We start from the raw sequence: 24,107 nt of genomic DNA on the forward strand, positions 1-24,107 counted from the left end.
TTGAAAACAAAAAGTTACTTTTGTAAACGAAATTTGAAAATTTCCTTTTCTGGAACAGGTGCAGTAAGATACACTAACTTTGTCACACCCCAAATTGAATCAGTAAGTATTGTAAATGGTACTACATCAGAACGAGATCCTGCCTTGCTAGGTATTAATCCAGTCTTAGGAAACTGGATATGACATTGACTAGGTTTCAATGAGCGACTGTTGCTTCGAAGACTAAGTCTGTAGACAGTTTGCGGCTGAAGGAGAACAGGCTTTTTGAGCATTACTTCAGTCTCAAACATAGGCTTAGAACTTGCACCAGGAAGGCTTGTAGTGATTTCAGTGACTTCAGCTAGGTTCAATTCAAACACGGTGGTGTTTGAATTCCCAGCTTCACTTACAAGAACTACATAATTATTTGAAGTTAAGAAAGATGTTACAGTTACTAAATGAACACTAATTAAAAACATAGAATGATCAGCAAGAAATCTGAAACAAGTAAAATTAGTAACATTATCAGCTAAGCAATCTAAATCAATTAATTGCAAAGTCACTCTTTTGGCATAATCAAGAAGATGAGATGTTACACAAAAACTTTGCCTTGAGTGGTAGCTATTGATTTCAGCATGCAAAAATTGAGGTAAGGTATGTAATTCATCACTGTTAATACTTCTAGTGCAAAGATATTTTCGGAATGGTACCATTATTTCTACAATACTTTCCTCAGTAAGAGGTTTATTTTGACGGCAGCACTCCATTACAGCCCAACGTAGTAAAGCATTAACCACGCACATTTCTCCATCTACATTAAGACTGTAACTGGAGATTACAGCCATAACTGATTCCTTATTTAAATACTCAAATCCTTGGCTTCTTAAAACAATGCAACCAGTCCCCAAGATAATTTCTAAACAAATATTACCTGAAAAGAAAAATGCACTTTAATTTATTATTTCATAAAAATAACATAAATGAAGCCGACAATTTAACAGCAAAACATATTTTATGTATTTTATATCAATGAAAAATCTTTGAAAAATTGCAATACACAGTATAAAATTTCATGAATCAGTTGGCTAAAAATTTAACTAAGCAGAGCTTATATAACTCAAAAAACCATAAGGTAAATATTTAATCTGTTACTGAATGTTTTGATTATGTTTTTATAATAGAAAAACCTCTATAATGTTAATTAGCATCTCATGGACAGTATAAAGCTCTTAAGTTTGGGAAATAAATTTATGTTATAATTTATGAGACAGGTTTATAACAGCTTGATAAATCCATGATCATTTAAATTTAGCAAATTTTGATATATCTATATGTGGATTATTAATTAAACACATTTTACAGTTAACATTCCTTGCTATAAAGCAGAAAAGAAAAATGAAAAAAAAAAAAAAAAAGTATCTTTTAAACATGTTCTTTTAAATTTCAATTTTTCATTAAGAATGAAAAAATCTTAGTCACAATTTAGAGAGTGATACAAATGTTGTTTCATCAATTATCAAATAACAGGGTTATGGTACAAAAACAAGCATTTATTCACACTGTTTTAAAAGCAAGAAAAGTCCTTAGTTAATGTATGTCAATTTCTTATAATTCAATATTTTCATCAACTAACAACGTATTTGATATTAAAATTAAGGTTTAAATACTCCATGGCAATAAATAAAGCAGTAGGACTCTAAAGAAATTAATAATTCTCAACAAATATTAGAGTTTCTAACAGCATTAAAAGGAAATAAAAGAAGCAACCATAAATTTAGTATTCTAAATTTAATACTATAAAAGGAATAGAACCAATATTTCTTACAATCTTTCTCACTCTAAGACTGAAATAAGATAAGTAAATCCTAACCCAACATGTTTCAGCAGGAGATACAAAACTTTCTTAAGTTTATCTGTTGTCAATATTTCGAAAAAAATATTTATAGTAACTAAAAGAGATAAATTTTAAAATGCAATGGAAAAATAAATTATTAGAATAATATAAAAGTTTTGAACCAAAAACTAAAAAAATAAATAAACTGAAAATAATGTAATTGAAATGATGAGCAAATTATACAGGATGCCACAGCAAAGTGGAAAAACTTTTATTTCCTTAAATATTGCACTTGGCATATGCTCCCAGTAATAAAGTTTCATTACATAATTTCAATGACACTGTTTCATTAAATAAGGTGTATAATCATACAAAAACATTCTGACTTCTGTTGAAAATGAGAATAACAGTAATAATAATAATAAAAACAAAACAAAAAAAAAAACAAAAAAAAACATACAAAAATTACAATTTTTACACAGTCCTCATAGAAAATGATTTTGAAACTTTTGATTTGATGAAACCTGGAAGAATAAATTGGAAGTATATGTTTAATTGCAATAATTAAGGAAATAAATGCTTGTTCCACTATTTTTGGAACCCTGTATACTAACTATTGAATTTTTGATACACAATTGTTAAAGAAAAGCAGTGGATACACAATTTAGGATCACACCTTTTTTATTATTACTGGAATTACTTATTTTATTAGTATGCCCCCTCTTCCCTTCCTACAAAAATAATCAATCATTGAAACATAGATGAGTTAAATAAACTTTTGAAGCCCATTTTATGCAAACTTAACAGATGAATTAAGAAAAAGTAATTTGTAAGATCTATGCACAATCAGGTACATAATAAGAAAAAAAGATTAAATTCTAAATTTCATGGACTTTTTAGGATCACTAATAAACTCATTATAAATTTCACTCATATATCTAGATCAGGTATTAAACAGTGAAAAAATGTTTTACAACAATATAAGACGAGACATATGTATTATAGCATTTTATTAAGGAGAGACATTTCTAATCATTCTAACAAGCAAAAACAATTTTATAAAGAATTTCCAGGTGAGAAATATTGAAATTCTGAAAGCCTTATTCTGGCTATCAATAGAAAACTGTACACTTTAGAGATCTTCAAGTTACCAACAAAATAAGGGGCGAGAAGGAAAAAAAAAACAAAAAGGTGTGAAACAGGAGGAGCAGGGGATTGAAATAAATTCAAAATATCTAAATACTGAATTCATTCACGTATATATAATTATAGCAATACTGTTTATCTTCATCTAACGGACCAAGCATTTGGTGCCTTTCAAAAGACAATTTTGAGGATAAAAAAAAAAAAAAATCGCACTACACATGAACAGAAACAATGAACATCGATCAAACTACACATGAACATAAAGGAAGAATAATATATTTTGTACATAGTTGTTGTAACTATTGTTTCTTCATGCTTTAAACAATTCTAGCAAATCTTTTATGCTAATGTTTGGGGAAAAAAAACATAAAGCAATAAATTATAAAGATAACTAATAAGGATCATATTCTTAAAACTTTCCACTACAGTATCCAGCAAATTTGTATAAAAGTTAACTTGTCTAGAAATTGCTTTGTGTATATAAAGTAACATATATTAAGTTACTTTATATGGTAACATATGTTATTTTATATCTCAAGAAATTCTATAATATCAAGGACAATCCAATTTAGATGATTTCATACAAATAGCTGAATTACTATCTATTATATATTTTAAGAGAATTTATTGGAAAAACAAAATTTAGGTTCATGGCAAAGTTAATTTTTAAAAATGTTCCTGATTTCTATAGGTCAGGTTATAGATATTTTCTTATTTTTATTTAAAAAATGGTTAGAAAATCTAATTGCAATTAATAAGTTTTGGATAGTGAAAGCCATGAATTACGGAGGATAATAAAAATATGATTAATTGTAATAAGCGATTTAAGGAAAATGGTATTTTTTTATTAATACAAGATTAATGAAAAAAAATTTAAAAAAGAAGTTCATTATTACTGTTTTAGATCAAGCAACAAATAATTTCGGTATATATACTAATTTGTAAATATAAAGAATTCTTATTTTAAAAAAATATAATTTCAATGCAATGCTTATTTTAAATAAAAGTTGGGAAAAAAGTAATTGGGCAAGAAAATATTGACTTTCACATGAAAAAGTTTAACATAAAGACAAACTCCTTAAATTATCCAAATTTGATCACAAAATTCCACAAAAATCCCTTAAAGTTCAAACTTGTGACATGCAGCACTAGTTACAATTACTACTTAGGTAAATACTTTTATAAACGTTTTTTTTTTAAATATAAACTAACTTTATAAATAATTAATAGCAACAGACAAATTTTGGAAATTTTAAACAACAGTAATATATATATATATATTCTATCAATTTAAAAAATTTAAAAAACTTAAAAGAAATTTATACTGTGAAGTATGATGGGTGTTTGGAGATGAGTATTATTGAAAAAAATTCACTGGATTGAGCTCTGTAAATTCAATATTTTGAAAAAATATTTTTTAACAGAATTTTTATAAACAGGAAAAGGAATTTTATTGGAAACAGCTTTGCTTTATGCGGTAGTGACTTTTTTTTTTTCTACTGATAAGAATAAAATAATGAAATATAATTTAATACACCAACTTAAATATAACAATTTAATTTTGTAAAACCTAGATAATTATAATTTTATAATTAATAGCTATCCAGATGGATTAAAACTAAATAAAATTAATAAAAGACAGAAGGTGAGAGTCTTTTTATAAATCAAAATAAAGGTTCTAATGGGGAAATTTTAGCATGCATTTATGATAAAAAGGAGGTTTGAATTGAGGGTTAATAAATTAAATAAGTTAAATTCTAAAATTTTCAAAAACTCAATTCCAAGTTCTACAAAAATTTATATATCACAAAGTACCTAAGAAATTCTTGTAATTTAAAAAGGTTGACAAATGTTTGTCTATATTTTAAGGGTTTTCCCCATCCGATTGCTAAAAGTGCATATCCCTCTAGTGAGCTTTACTTTCACTAAATTACTTTCTGTTTCTCCTCTGGATTTATTTTCCCTCAACCAGCTGTGGATTTCCAACACGAGTTCTATCAGAGAATTCATTTTGATCTGTGTTGTGAATGGTTCTACTTGATATGCAGCCATTTTCACATATTAGAATTCCAATAAGTTTTCTATAGTTAGGGGTAAACTATGTCCTTTTCAGTTTGATGTTCTATATAAATCATTATTTGATGATTTCATTTTTTTATTCAGATTTTAATTTGTTTCCTTTTTAGATTCTAGATTCTGAATATATGTTACTATATTTGCATGTCTTTATTTTTATTATCTGTATATTATGTCTTATAATTCTTGATCTCCTTGTACATCCCAATTACATGAGATTTTCAAATCATGAGGAGTTAATCATTGTATGAATGTCAGATCCATTACAGAAAGAAATATCTGATTTGAATTGCAGCCTGAAGATAACATTACCTAAAGTCTTCAGCCAAAATAAATTATTTCATTTCTTTGTATCTTAAATATTTTTTAATTTCCACTAATTTCTTACTTTTCATATTCAATATGGGTTTTTTTATTTATAAAATATTTATCAGCTGAAGGTAATAAAGCTTTTTTAAAAATCTATTTTAATAAAATATAATTTCCTCCTCAGATGCCTGAATTAATATAATTGCTTGTGCAATAATGTTCATCATTATGCAATAAACAATGTTTATGATCTTTAAATGAAATTCCATTTTTAATACATTTTACTGTAATGCTTATTTTAACTTCAATTTCCCAAGCCTACATTTTAGATTTTAATCCAATAAATTCATACAATAAATTTCAATGATTTCCATTTTTAATTTCATCCAAAAAAAATTATGGAATATGGTACTTTGTATTTATTATTTTCAGGATAATTTGAAGTTCAAAATAAATAATAATTTCTTACATGTCTTCATAGAAACAATCAGTTTTAAAATTAAGAAAAAAAAAAAAAAACTACCTATAACACAAACATTAATATAGCATAATTCTGCTTCATCACAATATATATATAAAAAAATCAAACATTAAAAGCTTTGGTAAATTCAAAATGCTCATTTCCAATACTGGAGGGCTAAACAAATTTTGTTCTGGTTTCTTCATGTAAATAGCAATTAATTTTTCATTTGGAAAGGGGGGGGGGGCTAAAACAATAGACTGGCAATCAATTATTTAATTTGATTAGATTAACAACATAAAAATATTTTCTCTTTTTCTTATGTTTTCTAAAGTTTTTCTTCAAAGCAGAATAATTCATAATATTGTTTTCTTATAACCATATCCTTATTTGATTAGTATTTGAACTGAAATCAATATATTTGTTCAACTAATCAGTCTATTTAAATTCTAATATTCTATGAATGTTTGTTACTTTTAAACACATTTCTCAGCATTATTTCAAATTCTCATAACAAATAATTAATATATAACTAATAACAATTAATATAAAATTCTTAATAATAGCAATTATCACATAAGTTTGTTAAGATCAATTGTTTTCATTTTATATTTTTCCTAGAACTACAAGTAAATCTGAATGATAGCATACAATCCATTAAAATACACACACACAAAAAAAAAATCCATAGTAGATATGCAGGTAAATTGTTTTATATTTGTCAAATTCAATTTAATATACAATCACATTTCTGTATGATTAGTTGCTTAGTTAAGATTAAATTATCTTCTTCCAGTTCCTCAAACTGAAATTTTTTGTGAGATGAATATGGATTTCTTGCTTACCTCAAAGATTATATGTATCTAAATACATAAAATAATATGATTCTGTGTTTTGATCAAATTTTTCCAAGTATTGAAAGCTTTCCTAGTATAGTATCTCCCCTTTAATATCACAAAATTGAGAAAGGCTACTTCTTATATCTATACCCCAAATTAAAATTGCAATGTAATTATTTCACAATTCTAACTGATTATATGTTACTCTACGATTTTAAACCTGACTGTTAAGTAATCTACCTGTATATCCATTTTTTATTAGTCAGGTTTATGTATATATTTTCCGGTATCCATATAGCATCATCAGGAGAAACATTTTTTTTGTTATTGATGTTCATTCAAATTTAACTACGAAATTTGCAGTTTTTATAACCATGAATTTATATGAATTTTTGGATAAATTGTCTGTATTGCAAGACTTGAATTTAAACAAATGTTAAAATCTTAGTTTTAAATAATTCTCAATCATTTTCACAAAAAGATATTTTTTTTCTGTCATATTTGTAAACATATCAAAATTAGATTAATCAATTTTAAGCTGCTTCATAAACAAACAGTATCATATACTAATAAACTATGTAAATAAACTGGAATAAAATTTGGAATTATTATAATTTTAATTGTATTCATTATAAACTGGTTCTCTATAGCTGCAAGTTAAATAACAATGAAAATTTGTTATATAAATTTTTTTCTCACATATATGACAAATATTAGTTAATTCATTAAAGTTTCTATGAAATTTAATCTTGAATAGAAAACTTTATATACTTTTTTTCTCTTTTAAATTTTTTTTTTTTTTTCATTTGTTTCTTCCATTACTATCCTTATAAATTTTTTAAACTGCTTCTTCACCTCTGTAATAAACTAATGCTTTGAAGTGCTTATAAAATTATTGAACATAAAAAAAAAGTCACTTTACAGCATGCTTTTGATATTTCCTTGTATAAGATAGAGTATTATCAGGCTGACAGGTAAGAAATTCTTTTCAATAAGCTATCAAAATCTGCATAAAGAGCAAATGGTTGTCTTGTGAAATACTTATAATTTTTTAATGTTGTTACTTCATCTTTTTAAGGCATTTGATTTTTTTTTTTTTTTTTACAATATCATAATTTTTGCCATATTTATGTTTCTTTGATTTTACTTTATAATAAAATCATAATATACATCTATCTTATGTTCTATGAACAGTTAAAAGTATATCAGTACTCAAAAGTCAAGATTTTGATGTAATCCCATATTTTTTTTTTCCCATTATCTCTGACATTTTACAAGCTGATATATATATATATTTTAATTCTTCATTTTTGTTTAGTTAAATCTTAATTGTGAATAAAGCCATCCTTAATTATAAATACATCAGTTTAATGTATATGCATTATGTCCTGTCTATATGTATTAATTGAATTAAAATTCTTTTTTTTTTTTAAATTTCTAAATATTATCTAAAAAACCAATAAACAGGAAATTTAATTTACTTCCATATTTTTTAAAACTCTCTTTCAATAATTTCTTTTTCAAAATGAATAACTGTTTACAAATCAATAACATAAAGCATTTAATATAATCATTTTTAATATTGAAGACTGATTTTCTTTTAATTTTCAATGTCTTTAAGTACACTAATAGAAGTTCTCACTTTTAATGGATGAGATACATTAATTGCCAGTATTAAATATTTAATTTAGAAAGTCACCAATTTGATTATCTTCCTTCAGATTTGTCAGATAGTGTCAAGAGTTTTTAAATGGTTCCATTGAGAAATACAGAAAAATTTGCAGATAATAGTAGAGTTTGAATTTGTGTTTTAAAAGAATCTTCTTAATTTTATTCTTTCACTGAAAAACATAATAAAGTTTCAAATTCACATTTAATTGTTTTCCTTTTTTAATTAATATTTCTTTCCTGTATTAATTAAATGTTTCTTTCCATTTATTTACAATAATATTTCTTTTATTTTCTAAAAAGTTTTTCCATACTAAATATATTTTTTTTAATCCAGTATATTCTGAAATTTGATTTAAAACAAATTACTTTTGTAAATACGTGGAAAAAAAAAAGAAAGAAGAAGTAAAATTTGATGTTTAAATTGGCATAAATGCTGCTTTCAATAAGATTTAATTACAATACCTTTGACAAATGTAGCATCTTATTTCAGTTCATTTAAAATGTTCCATTTTTTTTTTCTTTTTTTTTTTTAGAATTAGCAGATAAATTATTATCAACACCAAACAAATAAAAAAATGGTTTTCATTGTATATAGTTCATTATAAAAATAATAAATTCTGATTTATTGAAAACTGAATAATTCTTCAAATGAAGTCATTTGTTATAATTTTTAAGTTTTACTTTAATCTTAGATTTTTAAAAAATTATGTTGATAGAAAATAATTAAATTTAGAAATTCATTTCAGAAAAAGGTTACATACATATACAGTGTTACATACATATATATATATATATATATATATATATATGTATGTAACACTTTTCGAATCCTGTCGGCTTTTTAATATGTAATATATTATTTTATGTGAGCAGAATGCAGTTGTGACCAGCAGTGAAGAGACTTTTTATCTTTTTAACTTCTTTTTAATCCATCGGGAAAGCATAATTATTTACAAGCAGAAACGCGGAGAAGACGTCCGCCACAGCGCAGTACAAAAGCCAGAGTGGGGAAAAAAAGGGCCGAAATAAATTATCCCTCGCCTTATATAACCTTAGATTTTGATAGACAAAATATTTCTTCACAGTGCCAATATATTAATAAGATTCTGATAGGGATTTCTGACGCATGTCGATCACATGTAAGGGAAACACAGGGATCTTTTAAGAAAGAATGTGCTTACTGGACATTTTTACCCCTTCACGCCGAGCGTGTGAAAGTATCTCGGTGTTTAGCTGACTAAGCAATTTTATGAAGCTTCTCTTGAATTAATTAAGTAGAAAAGTGGAATTGGATCACGAAATAAGAGAATATTTTAGAATGAAGTTACTACGGGCTAAATTAAGATGAAGTTACTATGAGAATTAATTAAATTGAAATTAGAGTTAAAATATCATTACATATATATATATATATATATAATAGAAAACAATGACAACAGTAAAAAAAAAAAAGTAGCAACTAATATTTCATGTGTTTTTCTATAAATTTTATAACCCATAATTTTCCAAGCATACACACCATAAATTTTTTGTCAATTCAAAACCAGATTCGATTTCATTCTTCCATAAAGGTTTTTCAATTCTTCCCTATATCAACGATTTTTAATATACATAGTTATCAAGACATATCTATAAGTGTTCAATAGATTTAAGTCTGGAAATTACATATGATGATGAGTGTCTCAGCTGTCGATTAATCATTCTTCCATAACTTTGAATATACGTTTGAAATTCTTATCAATATGGAAACTCTAACATCAGAAAAAAAACCAAAATACATAAAATTAGAAGCACCATTTTCTTTCAAAACCAACTTGTTTTGTTATACATTGCAGACTTCATAAATACAAAACTTCTGGCCCCTACTGCCACCATATATTCTCAGATTTAAAAAAAAAATCTACTCTTATGCTAAATTCATTTTTTGATAGCATATATTTACCACAAATTTGAAATATTTTTTTTATTACAGAATGAAATGTTATTCTAAATATTAAAATCTTAGTTATCGTACTTCCAGGCAAATTGCAAATGTTCAATCTAGTTTGCTTGAGATATATATAATCACCTACTTGGAATCCCTTGATATAAATCATTATTAAAAGATAATGCTTTCCATTTTTTAAAAATTATTGCAAGATATATTGCAACACTTTTACTGTACTTACAACTAGATTCAGTTTGATCTCTAAGACTGTACCCGCCATTTTTGAATCAACAAGTTACATTGGTCTTCATCTTTGAAAGTTTTGTATATTCTGTATATTTTTATATTCGGTGTATTCATCATTGGTCAATATCTCCGAGTTCGCTTAAATGATTTTCTTTTTTCCTTCAAATGTATTAGCATTTGTCTTGTTTATAATTATTCTTATCATTTCTACTGACAGAATTTATTCCCCAGAAAATTTCAAAAATTAATTAAATATAAAAATGCATGTTTAGAATTCAACTTATTTTAAGATTATGTAAGAAAAATATAAAAGTTTGTGCAGAATTGGATACCCAGAGTTTCTTTTCTCTTTCTTGCATTAAAATGAATATAATTTCTAATTAAATGTATTATTTTACCTTAAAATTACAAGTTAAGCATTTATTTGGCATTTTTACCATTTTATGAATAATGATCTAATCATGCAGTTAAATAACATATTTGAAGTAAAGTGTTCTGTTTATAAAAAATTAATGTTATTTTTTTTATCTCTCTCACTGGTTATGCATACATTCATTCAAATTTTATAAAATTCTTTCAACTTTATTCTTAATTTTAAATTTGCTAATCTCCCTTTTAATTTCTTTACAAGTAGTGATAAAATTTCTGATCAATCACAACATTAGGAAACTGAGTCAGAATAGATAAACTATCACTACTATTATATTTTTTACAAATTTGATTTCTTTTTTATTACATTGAATATATTGAAAACATTCCAAGATAATCTCATGAAAAAACAATTACGTAATCTATTCCAATTATGCAGACAATTTATTGCTAACATTTTTAAAAAATGTTATATGCTACATTAACTGCAGTTTTGATAATGGTGTTCTTGAATATAATATATAAAAGATATTTTCTCAAAAAAAAAAAAAAAAAAAATCTGCATACAGACTGAAAATTAGGAATGTTAATAAATTGCATAAATAATGAAAATACAGAGAAAAAAAGTATAATACAAATTCACTGAAATTAAATGAATAAGCAAGACAAAATAATATAATAAAAATAACTTACCTAAAGGACTCAAAGTATAGGTAACAGCTTTACTGTAAATGTAACAAACATTTGTGAGATCAATATGGTCTTGAAGATACTGAGCACATTTTTGAACAAGTGATTCCATTTGATATTTGTGAGCTGCTTTTAACAACTCAATTGCTTCTTTCCAGTCTTCCAAAATGGCATCACCCAAGTACATATATCTATAAAAATATTAATCAAAATATAATAAGACAAATACAAAAAATAAATGAAAAGCAAAGAAAGATCAAATGCATGTCCAATATCAATTATTATGAAAACAATAACTGTTTCTATGACAAAAACAATATAACCAATCAAACAAATGTTTTGTCATTTTTTCGTATAAGAAAATGGCTGCATTCCTAAATGCCTAGATCTGCTATTATTTGTAATGGTTAACTAACATAATTTCTTTGTCCTAAGTTATGCTAACTGAAAAACTAGTTTCATTAAAAGGTCTATAAAAATATCAATAATTATGTTTGAAAAATACAGTCAAGAACTTCCATTAAAAAGTTCTTCAACTTGCTCTTATTCTTCCAAATGATTTTACAAAAACTTATTTATGTTCTTTTTTCCTTTTTTTTTTTTTTTTTTACAAAACAAAATGTTCTATAAAAATTCAATACATTTACACATAAAATTACTATCAGCAACTATCAAACTAAGCTTTTTCGTCAAGACTGTCTGTATTTTAAACATTATGAAAGATTTTTAGATGCTAAATATAGAAATCAGATTCAAATAAACAAAAAGATTAAAATATCCTTTGATCATTTTCCTAGACAAATAACTCAAGATTATTTCTCACTCATCCTTTGTAACTAAAGTGTAATAAAGAAAGAGCTTTGTGTTTAAAATAAAATTTAAACATTTTTCCCAAATTTGCTACATTTATATTATAAATAAAAGAACTATAGAAATTTATAAAGCAAAATTTAGGAATCTAAAAATTTGAAGCTGTTAAATAATTTGTAATAAACTGTATAATTTACTTTAAAAAATACAATAATTTTATAGATTAAAATTGAAATTTACTTTCTAATAAATAGATAAATCACTCAATAGCTTTTATTGATCAATGTGAAGCAAAATAATTCTATATCATTTTCATACATGATAATTTTTTAAAAAATATGTATTGAGAAGTCTATACAATTAATATGGAAAAGCCAAACTTATATTATTATTAATTTTAATCAACAAAATATTGAATTCAAATTTAGCTACTGTGGAAGCAATTGAGAGAAGACGAAAAAAATAATGCTGAAATTTATTTTCCTTTTGTTGCCATTAAATACAAATACCATTTAGGGGTAGAAATCATGGGGAGGGAGCATGGGATAATACAAATATATTATTGAAACATATAAAAATAATATAATAGATAAACTAATATCTTTTTCACTCTTTGGACTTCAAAACAGCAAATATCTTTAGTATTTCATAATGACTACAACAGCAGAATATTTTCATCTACCTTTATTATTCAGTAATGAATCGGTTAATAAATTTTCTAAGGTATATATAATATGAAAAAACTGCAGAAATACCTCAATATGATGGTACTTTTTAATTACATTTATTTGACTGTCATAAATGTTGAAAAAAGTAAAATACCCTTTCTAATAAATTGTTTTGATTTAATCTTGAAAACACTAGCTGGAATCTTCAAACAGCATTTCTTACACTTTTGCTTTAACAAGAATTTTGTATTCCTTTTTATATAAAATAAAAATAACCAAGAAAGGTAATTAACATTGAATCTTAGATAATCCAATATTATTCAGTACTTGTAAGTTTTAACAGCAACCAAAATGTGCCCGAAAAAATTTCACCAAATTATAAAAATATTCTGAAGAATAAAATTATATATTCACATGCTATATAGTTTGATGAATGAAATCGCCAAAGTGGTGAAATTTTTACTTGGTGTTTTTTGGTTATTATTACAACCAACAAGTATTTACTATTCTCTCTATTAAGATCATATTTATTTTTACAAAAAAGTGAAGAGCAGATTTAAGCACAAATGAATATATTTTAGAAACTACAAAAATTACAATCTTATTCACATTAATTACCTGAAAAGAAACAACAAATAATTACCAGAAGAAAATATTTGTGTTTTAAGGAAATGAAATATATTATCAGTCATAGCATTCATTATATAATAAATAAGATATGTAGGTTGATGAATGCTAATCAATAATAAAAGTTTATTTCTTTTATAACATTGTATTTCAAAATTATTTTGAATTTACCACTAATTTTGTTAACTGATATTGAAAGTTAGAAAAAGAGAAAGGAAATTACATAAAATCTTTTGCAAAATTAAGAAAATATGTTTTAACATTTTGCTACTCGTTAAAAATAAAATAAGATGTGTGTGTGTGTGTGTGTTTTGGTAAATGTGATTATGCATAATTACTGATGATTATTTATAATCATCACTAAATTTATTGGTAATTATGAATAATCACAAATATTAATACGTAATCACCGGTTCATTACATTTACCATTAATATATGTCAGATAACCGAAATAGTTCTGTTGTTTCTGTGAAACCACAAATTTAAAAAGAATATTACACGCAATGCCCAATGGATAGCATTAAAATTCCCACAATATGTTAATCAAGATTTAATGCAGTTTCATTTTAAAAAATGTGGAAAGGTTATATCTTGATATAAAATTGATCTGAAGGTGAATATTCAAAGTTCTATAATATATGCTTGTATGTTGTACGAGTTTAAACTTGGAACAAATGCTATGCAAAACACTAAAAAAATATGCCAGACTTTCGAAGAAGGTTCTGTCAACACTCACATCAGCCAAAGGTGGCTCAGAAAATTTTCCTCTGGCAATGAGTAGCTTAAAAGATGCACCATGAGAAAGGTAGTCCCATGTCAATAATGATAAAATACTGGCTGCAATCAAAGAATTTTGCTCAAGCTAGTTATATTTTAACACAAAGGTTCTTCATAAGTGACAAAACTGTCTGTTTTCATTGCATAGTGTTGGAAAATTTTACAAGCTGAAAAAATAAATACCTTATCGATTAACACCTGCTATAAAAAGATAGAATGCATAAGCATTTGTTTGAGATTGTTTCATTGCCATAAAATGGAACCATTACTTGACAGTTTTTTAATCAGTGATGAGAAGTAGCTCTTTTACAGCAATTTCTAGAGATATCATCATTGGTTAACCTTCCACTGATGCTGAGCCACCAGCAAACCCAATATCCATTAGCAGTAGATTTTATTCTGCATATGATGGATAGCGAATAGAATTGTCCAGTACATACTTTTAACATCTGGCCAGAATAACTGCTAACATCAGCAGTGACCAATTCTATCAAATTTAATAATCGCTTTTGAAAAATAGCAACTTTAGTGCACCATAAAGGTGTTCTTGTCCTACACAATAATGCCATGTCACATGTCGTATGTGTGACTTCTGACATAATTCAGACATTTGAATGGAAACCACTTTTGCAACCTCCTTATTCCCTTGAAATTACCTCTTTGATTATCACCTATTTTTAAGTGTAGAAAATCATCTGCAAATTCGACAGTTCAGAAAGAGAGGCCATGTAAACAAAGTTGGAGAACTTTTCCAACTCTAAAGATCATGATTTTTAAAAAATGGAATTTATAAGCTTATTTCTTTGCTGAGAAAAGGTTACTGAATTTCATGGTAGCTATTTTGATAAATAAATTGTGCTATTTCCTATATACTTTTCTGTTTGTTTTCTTTGAACAAAAAAACAACAGATTTTTTTTGGTTACTTAATATACACAAAATCAAGCAACAGCTATCTTTTAGTAATATTAACAATAACAAACATCTGAAGCTAATCCACATTTCGCTGAATGAATGATCAATAGTAATGAGATGCTTGCTTTTTTAACCCACTGAATTCTTTTACTCTTTGAAATGAAATTCTTATGAAATGCAAAACAGCTTAAAGTAAGGTTAATAGAAGTTAAACACTCGAGTTCCCACCCACTTCTCGAAATCAAGTGTTTGTTTACATAGTAGAGGTTCTTGTATTGTCATATTTCTAACATCCAAATTATTGTTGGGTAATAAGGGGTTGCATGTTAATTATAATAACACTTAATACTTTCTAGAAGTTTCTTTTATTACTGCTGTATAGGATTGTAACTTGTTAAATAACAAGACATATTTGATGTAGAAACATAACTTTCAAATGGTACTCACATGCCCATTGAAGTTAAATATCATTATAAAATTTAATCATACAAAATTTCTCATTTTTTGCTACCACTTTCATTTTTTTCCTTTTCATTTCAGGAATAATTATTCTAGATAACTCATTGTAAAAATATATTATTAAAATTGGAGATAATTTTAATTAATTTAAACTCAAACAAATTTATTTCCAAAGCAATTGCTTAAATTTATTAGTATCTCAGAAAAATAAAGTTCCAAAACTGAAAACTTATTAAGATATGTGTAGAGACATTAAAAAAACACCTCATTTCCAAAGTAAATCAACAAAATTTATTAAAAATTTCATAATTTAAAAAGACAGAACAGCACAAGATGCCATACAGGACAGATAACTTTTACCCAAACAGAATTCTATATTCCATTTCCAGAATTATTCTGTAAACATGAAATAGCTACCATGTAATTTTTACAAATTTTATAGGTATTTTGCCAAACATAATCAAGTTAAAACTTTGCTTTTCCCATTCAAATGTCCTTTGCAAATCAAAAATTACTGGTAACACAAAATTTAAACATCATTACAAAAAAATACATAATTTTATTATATCCTGGCATTTTAACAAGACTTAGTAATTAGCAAGCAGAAAGCATAATGTAAACTAAGTATCTACCCTTAAACACTTTCAAAAGGCATCAATCAAAAGTGACCATTGTTAAAAATATTATATCACATCATGCCATTTTAGGACCTTGTTTTAGAAAGTAGTGGAAATAAGCATATGGTATTTCAGTCGCTCGACTGTTCAGCAGATGCCAGAATGACCAGCTTTTTTTGACTAAATTGGGAGTCAGAAAGTAAAATATTATATATTTTAAAACATACATTTAAAAAATATATTATACTTGTACAGAAATTGTTACCTTAGTAACTTTTTTAGTGTGCCTGGAGTCACGTCCTGCAAAACAATTTCTTGAGTCTTTTTTTCAATAAAGTCACTATCAAGCATCCGATGGAAAACAATGCTTTGAGCAGCGAGAACAGTGCTGTGAGCAGGAAATCTCCAAACTGTACAATCTTCAGTAATAATGATAGTTATATCACTACAGTGTTCATTCATAAAAAGAGTAGCACCTGCTCCATGTACAGGCGAGGGCTTGAAGGTATGTGTCATTATGTTACCTAAAACAAAAGATTAAGTAGCATTGGAAACTTATTAATTACATAACAAAAACTGCACTGAAAAGGTAAGGTGGAGTAAAGTGAGCAAGTAGTACAAACTGTACTGCACTGTTCACAAAAAACAGACAGTAAATGTCAAATACAGTATTTTCATGGGCATGCTGATATATATTTTTTTCCCCCTTCATTCGGCATATTTTGTATACATTGGTATACCTCTGCTTTTATATTTAACTTTGTTTATGCAATCATTTAATCATACAAAATTCTTGAAAATTTGAAGATATACATTGACTACTTTTATTTCTAAGGAATATTATTCTATACTTCGGAAGTTGTATTCATTCCACAGTTATTTTCATTTTAGGACAGTTTAAGTAAAGTGATGTACACTGAACATAATGATAGAATTACTTGTTGGAACAAATCTACATCATGCTTATGTGTATAACTTTTTATGTCATATTTCTTGTGAAATACATAACATATATATATTAATAAAATTTAAGTTCCTTTTTTCATAATAAATCAATATCTAGTCATCCTATTATCATGTTTATATAGAAATAAAATTTGAGCTATTATACATATGTAATAATATTTCTTAATTAATTTCATATTCTTTTACCTTAAATTAGCAATCGTTACTTTATTTTAAAATTTTCTCTTATTTCCTGATCCAATTTCCACTTATTTCATTATTTCTAACACACACTCTAAAAAAATGATAATGATTGCAATTTCTCACACTTCAAGCAAAGGGATAAAAATCCCTAATAACTGCACTACATTCCTTTCATTATATATCTTAATACAATTTAATTAATTGAATTTTAATTAATTTAAATCCTAATTAATTTCCTAATTTTTATCCTAAATTACCCCATGTTCCTTCATTCTAAAAATGTCTCGTATTTCTTGATCCAAATCACACTTTTTTTTATTTAATTATTTCCAAACACATGCTCTAGAAAATTGATGAGTTTTTAATTTTCTATGCTGTAAGTAAAGGAATAAAAATCTCCTACAGCATTCTTTTCAAATACTTAAGACTCCCTTTTCTAAGTCACCATGTGTCAAAGAAATCTATCAGAATCTCATTGCAAAAACACTGAAGAGAAACATTTCTGCCACTTTACTTGTATATTTTGGAATAAACAGACATGTTCAATTTTTCATTTCCTGGTACAAATTACGGCTCTCAAGGTGCAATAAATAGAAATTAAATTTCAAAAATGGTATCACAGTCATGTATCTATCAAAATTAAACTACATATATATAAAATTATTATTAAGACTTTTAAAGAACAAGATTTCAAAAATTTAAATACTTTTTCTAAATTGTTTAAGTACTAAATGCATTTTTTATCTCTACAGCTAAAGACTTAAAAAATGCATTTGTCTCAGAGTATGCACATTTCTTCACACTATTCTTCTATGACTTTACATATTATACTTTCATCCATCAGACATAATTTTAAAATATATTGCAATTTGCATTTTGAAATGCTTGAATTTCTGAAGGGAAAAAAGAAAAAAAATGGAAGGAAATATTTAAGTAATTTCAGAACAAGAATGGAATTGATTACAGGAAAATATTTTGTCATTCTATTTAGTCAATAAAGTTGAAATAGAGAAATGAATAGCACTGCAAAAGTTTTATAACATACCTCCTTCAACATCAAAGAAAGTGAAAGCAGTCAGCAGAAAATCTCGATTTCAAAAAAAAAAAAAAAAGATCCCATTTTTGATGTTTGAAAAGTTCTTGTATCTCCTTAGAAAAAATTATACTTACTTTAAGACTATGTTTTCAACATTGTCACTTCCAGCAAGGAGTGAAACAAAATTTGCATTGAAAGTTTAGAAACCAAAATTTAGGTATATGTGGGCAACAACAAATAAAAATTCCGACAGCAGACGTGGTTGTAGCCCATCTTCATGAAGCGCATAAAATGAAGGAACATTTCTGTTCCCTATAAGCTATGATGATACAGAAATCTAGTGCTACATCTCAAAATTGTCATAGGGAATAAAAAGTAAAAATACCACAGCACCTCTTTCAGACAAAATAGTTTTGGGTAAAGATAAAACACAAAGGCAAAAAGTCAATGAAAGCATGTGTTAGTCAAATTTGTCAGCACATACTGGTTTGTTTACAATCAAATACGTTTTGAAATCTTCTTCTAGACAGAAATACATCTTTTCAAAAAGTAATTTAGATGGAATTGAAAGAGGATAAATCGTCCAAATACTAGATAAGTCAATGTTTGCTATAACAGGAAATTGCCCTTTTAATGTTTCATAATTAAATTCAGATATTAAAATTTCTTTATGAATATACCTAATAAAAGGTTAATTGACTATTTTCAAATTTATTCTGGATTAATTTCATTTTTTCCATCATTTATCTTATTTCACAAATAGTTAATTTGATCCCATATCATGGAATAAAATGATCAACAAGCCATAAAACGATAGCAGCAAAATTAGAAAAAGACATTCAACTTTATTGCTTATAAACGAAGCAAATTAAAAAATGTTGCAATCTCATGTTCTGCAATGTAATATATCTTTTAAAAAATATACAAATATTTGACATAATTTCAACTTGCCAAAGTCCAAAAACAGCTAATTTTATGGTCATTTTTACACCACTTTACCCTATTCATTTTAAATAAATGTATATGCCTTTAAAAAAAAAAAAAACCATAAACCACACCTTACCATATGTTTCCTTTATATCATATATAAGGAAAAAACTAATGATATGAATATAATTATTAAATAATTAAATGTTCTCACAAATGATATATTAAAATTCAATATAAATACAAATAAATAAACAAGATTTAGAACATTCACAATGAATTCAAAATAGTGTATTAAAAAGGAACATGGAGATTATAAGAAAGATAATTAATTGTAGTAAATCTGAATTCCACCTTTTTTTTTTAAAAAAAAATGGCTTAATATATTAATGATAAATACATACAGGATATAGGGGATTACCAATTTATAAGAAAACAACAGTTAAATGGAATTTAAGAAGTGAATCTTAAATTAAATGCCTTAATATAAATGTAAAATATAATATTATGCTTATAAATTATTACATCAAATAACAGAAAATAAATAATTTGTAATAATAATAAAAAAAGGAAATTTAAAATTTTCAACTTAATAAGAAAGAAATTTTAAGAAGCCTAACTATCTCAAAATGCAAGACTAAAATATAATTTAAAAATAGTAAAACATTTAAAAAAATGCTTTGGGGATGTCTTATTTAAATTTTTTCAGTAAAGTATATATATTCTTTATGTACATATATATATTATAGTATATGTACATATATTATTATTATTACCAGTAAAAACATGCATCAAAACAAATTTATTTCTATAATATCAAAATGCACATTAGCTCAGACTTTTTATTAAATATGACACTGTTTATCATCTCACTACATTCGTGATTAAAAGCCAATTATAAGACTTATATAATAATTTTAAATATGTTTTTATTATTTAACAAAATATTAAAAAATAATCGATTCCATAAAAATTTTACTTAAAAGTATGATTTTTTTAAAAACTGATTCTAAAAAAAATAATAATAATAGGAATAGCGAACATAGAAGGAATAAATAAATCAGATATATACTATTTATTTTATTGTACATATATGCATAAACAGATTCAAAAACTTAAATTTTTCTATTTTGAAATAAAATTACATGGAATTTCGCTATCAATTTAAAAGTTAAAGAACACTAGTAACTAAAATTAATATATTATTTTCAACGGCGCTTAGAAATATGAAATAATTTTGATGAACATAAAAGAACTATTTAATTAATACTTTTATTTCAACTTCCAGTTGTTTTACTTCACCGGTTAAATTCTTACGGAAAAAATAAATACCAGCCCGATTGTTGAAATTGAGACTTTCTAGAGATTGGCCAGACCATGTCAACCAAAATGAGTACAATCACAGGTCAGCTTATAAAAGCATCAGATTGATGTGAGCTTCGCTGTGATTGGACTCCTAGAGGTTGACAACAGCCTAGCGATTCGTCCGCTTATTGCTTATATTTACACTTCCGAAATTCATATGATAAACGCAGCTTTTAGCGCAAGTTTCAACTCCGTAAAATAAATAAATCCTCTAACATATCGATATATTCGGTTATTTTTTTTTTTAATCCCATTCTAAACTTTCGGGTGAATTTATAATTACTCTTGATATACTTTTTGAATAAATGGTTATACATTCAGGATAATGAGTGGATATAAAAAAAAATGTTAGGCGAATATTTATTACATGCATTTTATTTTCTTGTTTACTCATGATAACAGATTCTTTATATTAAATACTATCAAAATATTGCTTTTTTATTCTAAAGTGAAAACTTATTGTTTGAAAAGTTAAAACTTATTGAAAATTTTATCTTTTTATTAAATAATGATAGATTCTCTTGATATATCTGTAGTCAGGACCGAATTTACTTTCAGAGGCTGCAAAGAACGTTCTCTTACAAGCTTCTATCTTCAGAAATGTTTGCCATTTTCATCAATCACTATATTTCTTTAATAATCATTTTAATTGTGTAAATTTCATAGTTTCATTTACTTTTTTTTTACTCAGTCAGACAGTGCAGATATCCGGATTTGCTAATCGTGACTGTCTTTCTTTAGCTTGAAATTCTTTATTCTTTTAAATTCGCTTTTATGCTTACTTTCATTAGAAAAAAGTAACCATTTGCATTTGTCATTTATTAATTTTACATAATTGGTATGTGACAAATCAACTTTTTGTTAAATTAACAAAACAATTTGCATACTTAGCTCAAAATAAGTAGACTGATTTTTTTTTTTTTTTTTTTTTTTTTAAACAGGTAAGGACTTTGAAAATATAAAATTGTTATGCATACGTCAGTGTAATAACGATTCAAAAGCAATGAAAGACAAGATCTACTATCATTGTAATTCTTTGTTATGAAGTATATGCAAAAAGATATACAAAAAAAATTATATTCAAGTTTTTTTTTATTATTTATTTTTTTATGTTCTACTTATTTTACTTTTTAAATCAACTCAATAACCCGAACATGTATATCCCCCATGTTTAGGTAATGTTGAAAATCTATTGAACCAAGTGTCATTTTCAAACTATAATTGCCATGAACATTTTCTTACTCAATTCTAAATGGATATTTTCTCAGTGCTTAGCAATGATAACTAAACAAATCTATCATCTTCTTTAATTTAATTAATAAGTAGGTATTTCAAAAAATAATTTCTCAAGAAAGATTTGGTTTTTAATTAGATATTAGGTATTTGTGTATCAACTGCATGCTAACCAAAGAACACCTAATAAGTTCTTTCTTAAATAAAACGATTTTATTTGCCAGTTAATATGCAAATACTGTATATTATATGTAAAGTTTACACAATAATAGGTAAATGTTCATATAATATGCAGTTTTATGCTGTAATTATATTTCATCATAAAATTGTTTGTTACTTACTTAAAAAACCAGTACATCTTATATTTTGATGATAAATGTAAGTCAATCAGAAAGATTGTTTATGACATATATAGGTCTGTGTGTTATAATAAAAATTGTGAATGCAAAACTTAAAAAATTTCATTTTGAAAAAAAAAAAACTATTTTGTTAAACATGAGTTCATGTTAACATTATCTGCCGCACAGAAAAATGCCTGAAAGAAGTATGATTGAAGCAAACACATATATAATGAAAATTGCAAGTATCCATATTCCATATTGTAAAAGTTGTAATGTATATAAAGTAATATCTTGTGAATTGGATAAAAGCAAAGTAAGGTATATGAAAATTTGCAACAGTTTTCAAGAAGAAAGATTTATGACAAATGTATGTTAAATATGACTATTTAACATTTTTTTTCTGTTTAATGTACATGGCATGATTTTTTATAACAAATTGTTGCTAAATTTTCTGAAATGAATAAATTTCTAAGTAAGTTATTGGGAACTCAAAGTAAGCACAATAGGAAACATCTAGTTTACTGCTGTTTATTTTACATAAGTACATTTTAGAATCGGTATTACCAATCAACTATATTTGTTAACTAAGTTATCTATGAATCTTTCAAATAGTTCCAATTAAAACTTTTGATGAATATATTCTGTTTCTACATTAATTTAAATAGTAATTATGTCTTACTTTTTAATAAATCCTAATTTTACTTTTGCATAACATTGCAAGACGTAAAAAACAATATTTATCATTTTTCTTTTTATTTTAGTCCCTTTTTGAAAAAAGATTTTTACTATGTATTATTTGCTCTTGCTTTATCAAGCATAATGTATTGTAATCAGCTTATTTTCTATTGATTTTAATAAAAAAAAATTCTATTGTTATGTTTTGATTTTCTATTTGTATTTACTTCAGCAGTATTTATGCATTTTTTCCCCTGCGATATTTATATATAATATGGTGTAATATTTATAAAGACCAATATTTATAGTTTTTTTTCTTCAATCTTTTATAATAAATTTACTATGCAAAACTCTTTTGAATTCAACAAAATATAATATATAATCATTACTTGATTTATAATAATTATATTAAAATTTTTTTTACTGTCTTTAGATTTTAAGCCACATATTTAATTTTCATGTTTTCTATTATTATATCATTTTATTTGTGTTTTTCCTGAGATTGTATAAATATTTTCTAAATATCTTGTGTTTTCTGCAAAAATGAATACATGTATTTATGTTTAATACTGTTCAACTTGGGAATACTGGATAAGAAACTAGAAGATTTGTTGTTATAAAGACAAAAGAAAATCCAACCAGAGCTGTGGCAGAGTAGATGATCTGTTCATCTGTGATAGATAGTTGTGATAGATCTTCTTGAATGGATCTGCCAGTAAATTATTCAAATGCATCTTAGTGTAATATTGCTCTTGATTTTGAATTTAGGCTGTTAATACTCCTCCACACAAATAATTTTTTTTTTTTTTTTTTTTTAGTATCAATTATTGACATTTTTATCTATATAGTCTATTTTATTTGCAAGAGAAGACTTAATGCAATTATTTGATTTCTTAGAAACTAATTTAAGAAATTTCAAGTATGCACAATATTTTGGCTAAATCTGTAAATTTATTAGACTCC

General features: G+C 25.4%; 1 protein-coding gene across 1 annotated transcript; it reads right to left on the minus strand.

Annotated features, from left to right (window-relative positions):
• Window positions 1–20,910, minus strand: LOC129961740 (uncharacterized). The gene is made up of 4 exons (XM_056075290.1): window positions 20,801–20,910; window positions 16,684–16,942; window positions 11,550–11,737; window positions 1–910 (listed from the first exon to the last, which is right to left on the minus strand). The coding sequence occupies exons 2-4, from the start codon at window positions 16,932–16,934 to the stop codon at window positions 15–17; spliced, it is 1,335 nt and encodes a 444-aa protein (XP_055931265.1). The 5' UTR covers window positions 16,935–16,942; window positions 20,801–20,910; the 3' UTR covers window positions 1–14.
• Between the last annotated feature and the right edge of the window lie 3,197 nt (window positions 20,911–24,107).

The sequence above is a fragment of the Argiope bruennichi genome, chromosome 2 (assembly GCF_947563725.1).
Source record: "Argiope bruennichi chromosome 2, qqArgBrue1.1, whole genome shotgun sequence".
In the NCBI taxonomy this organism is placed as follows: Eukaryota; Metazoa; Arthropoda; class Arachnida; order Araneae; family Araneidae; genus Argiope; species Argiope bruennichi.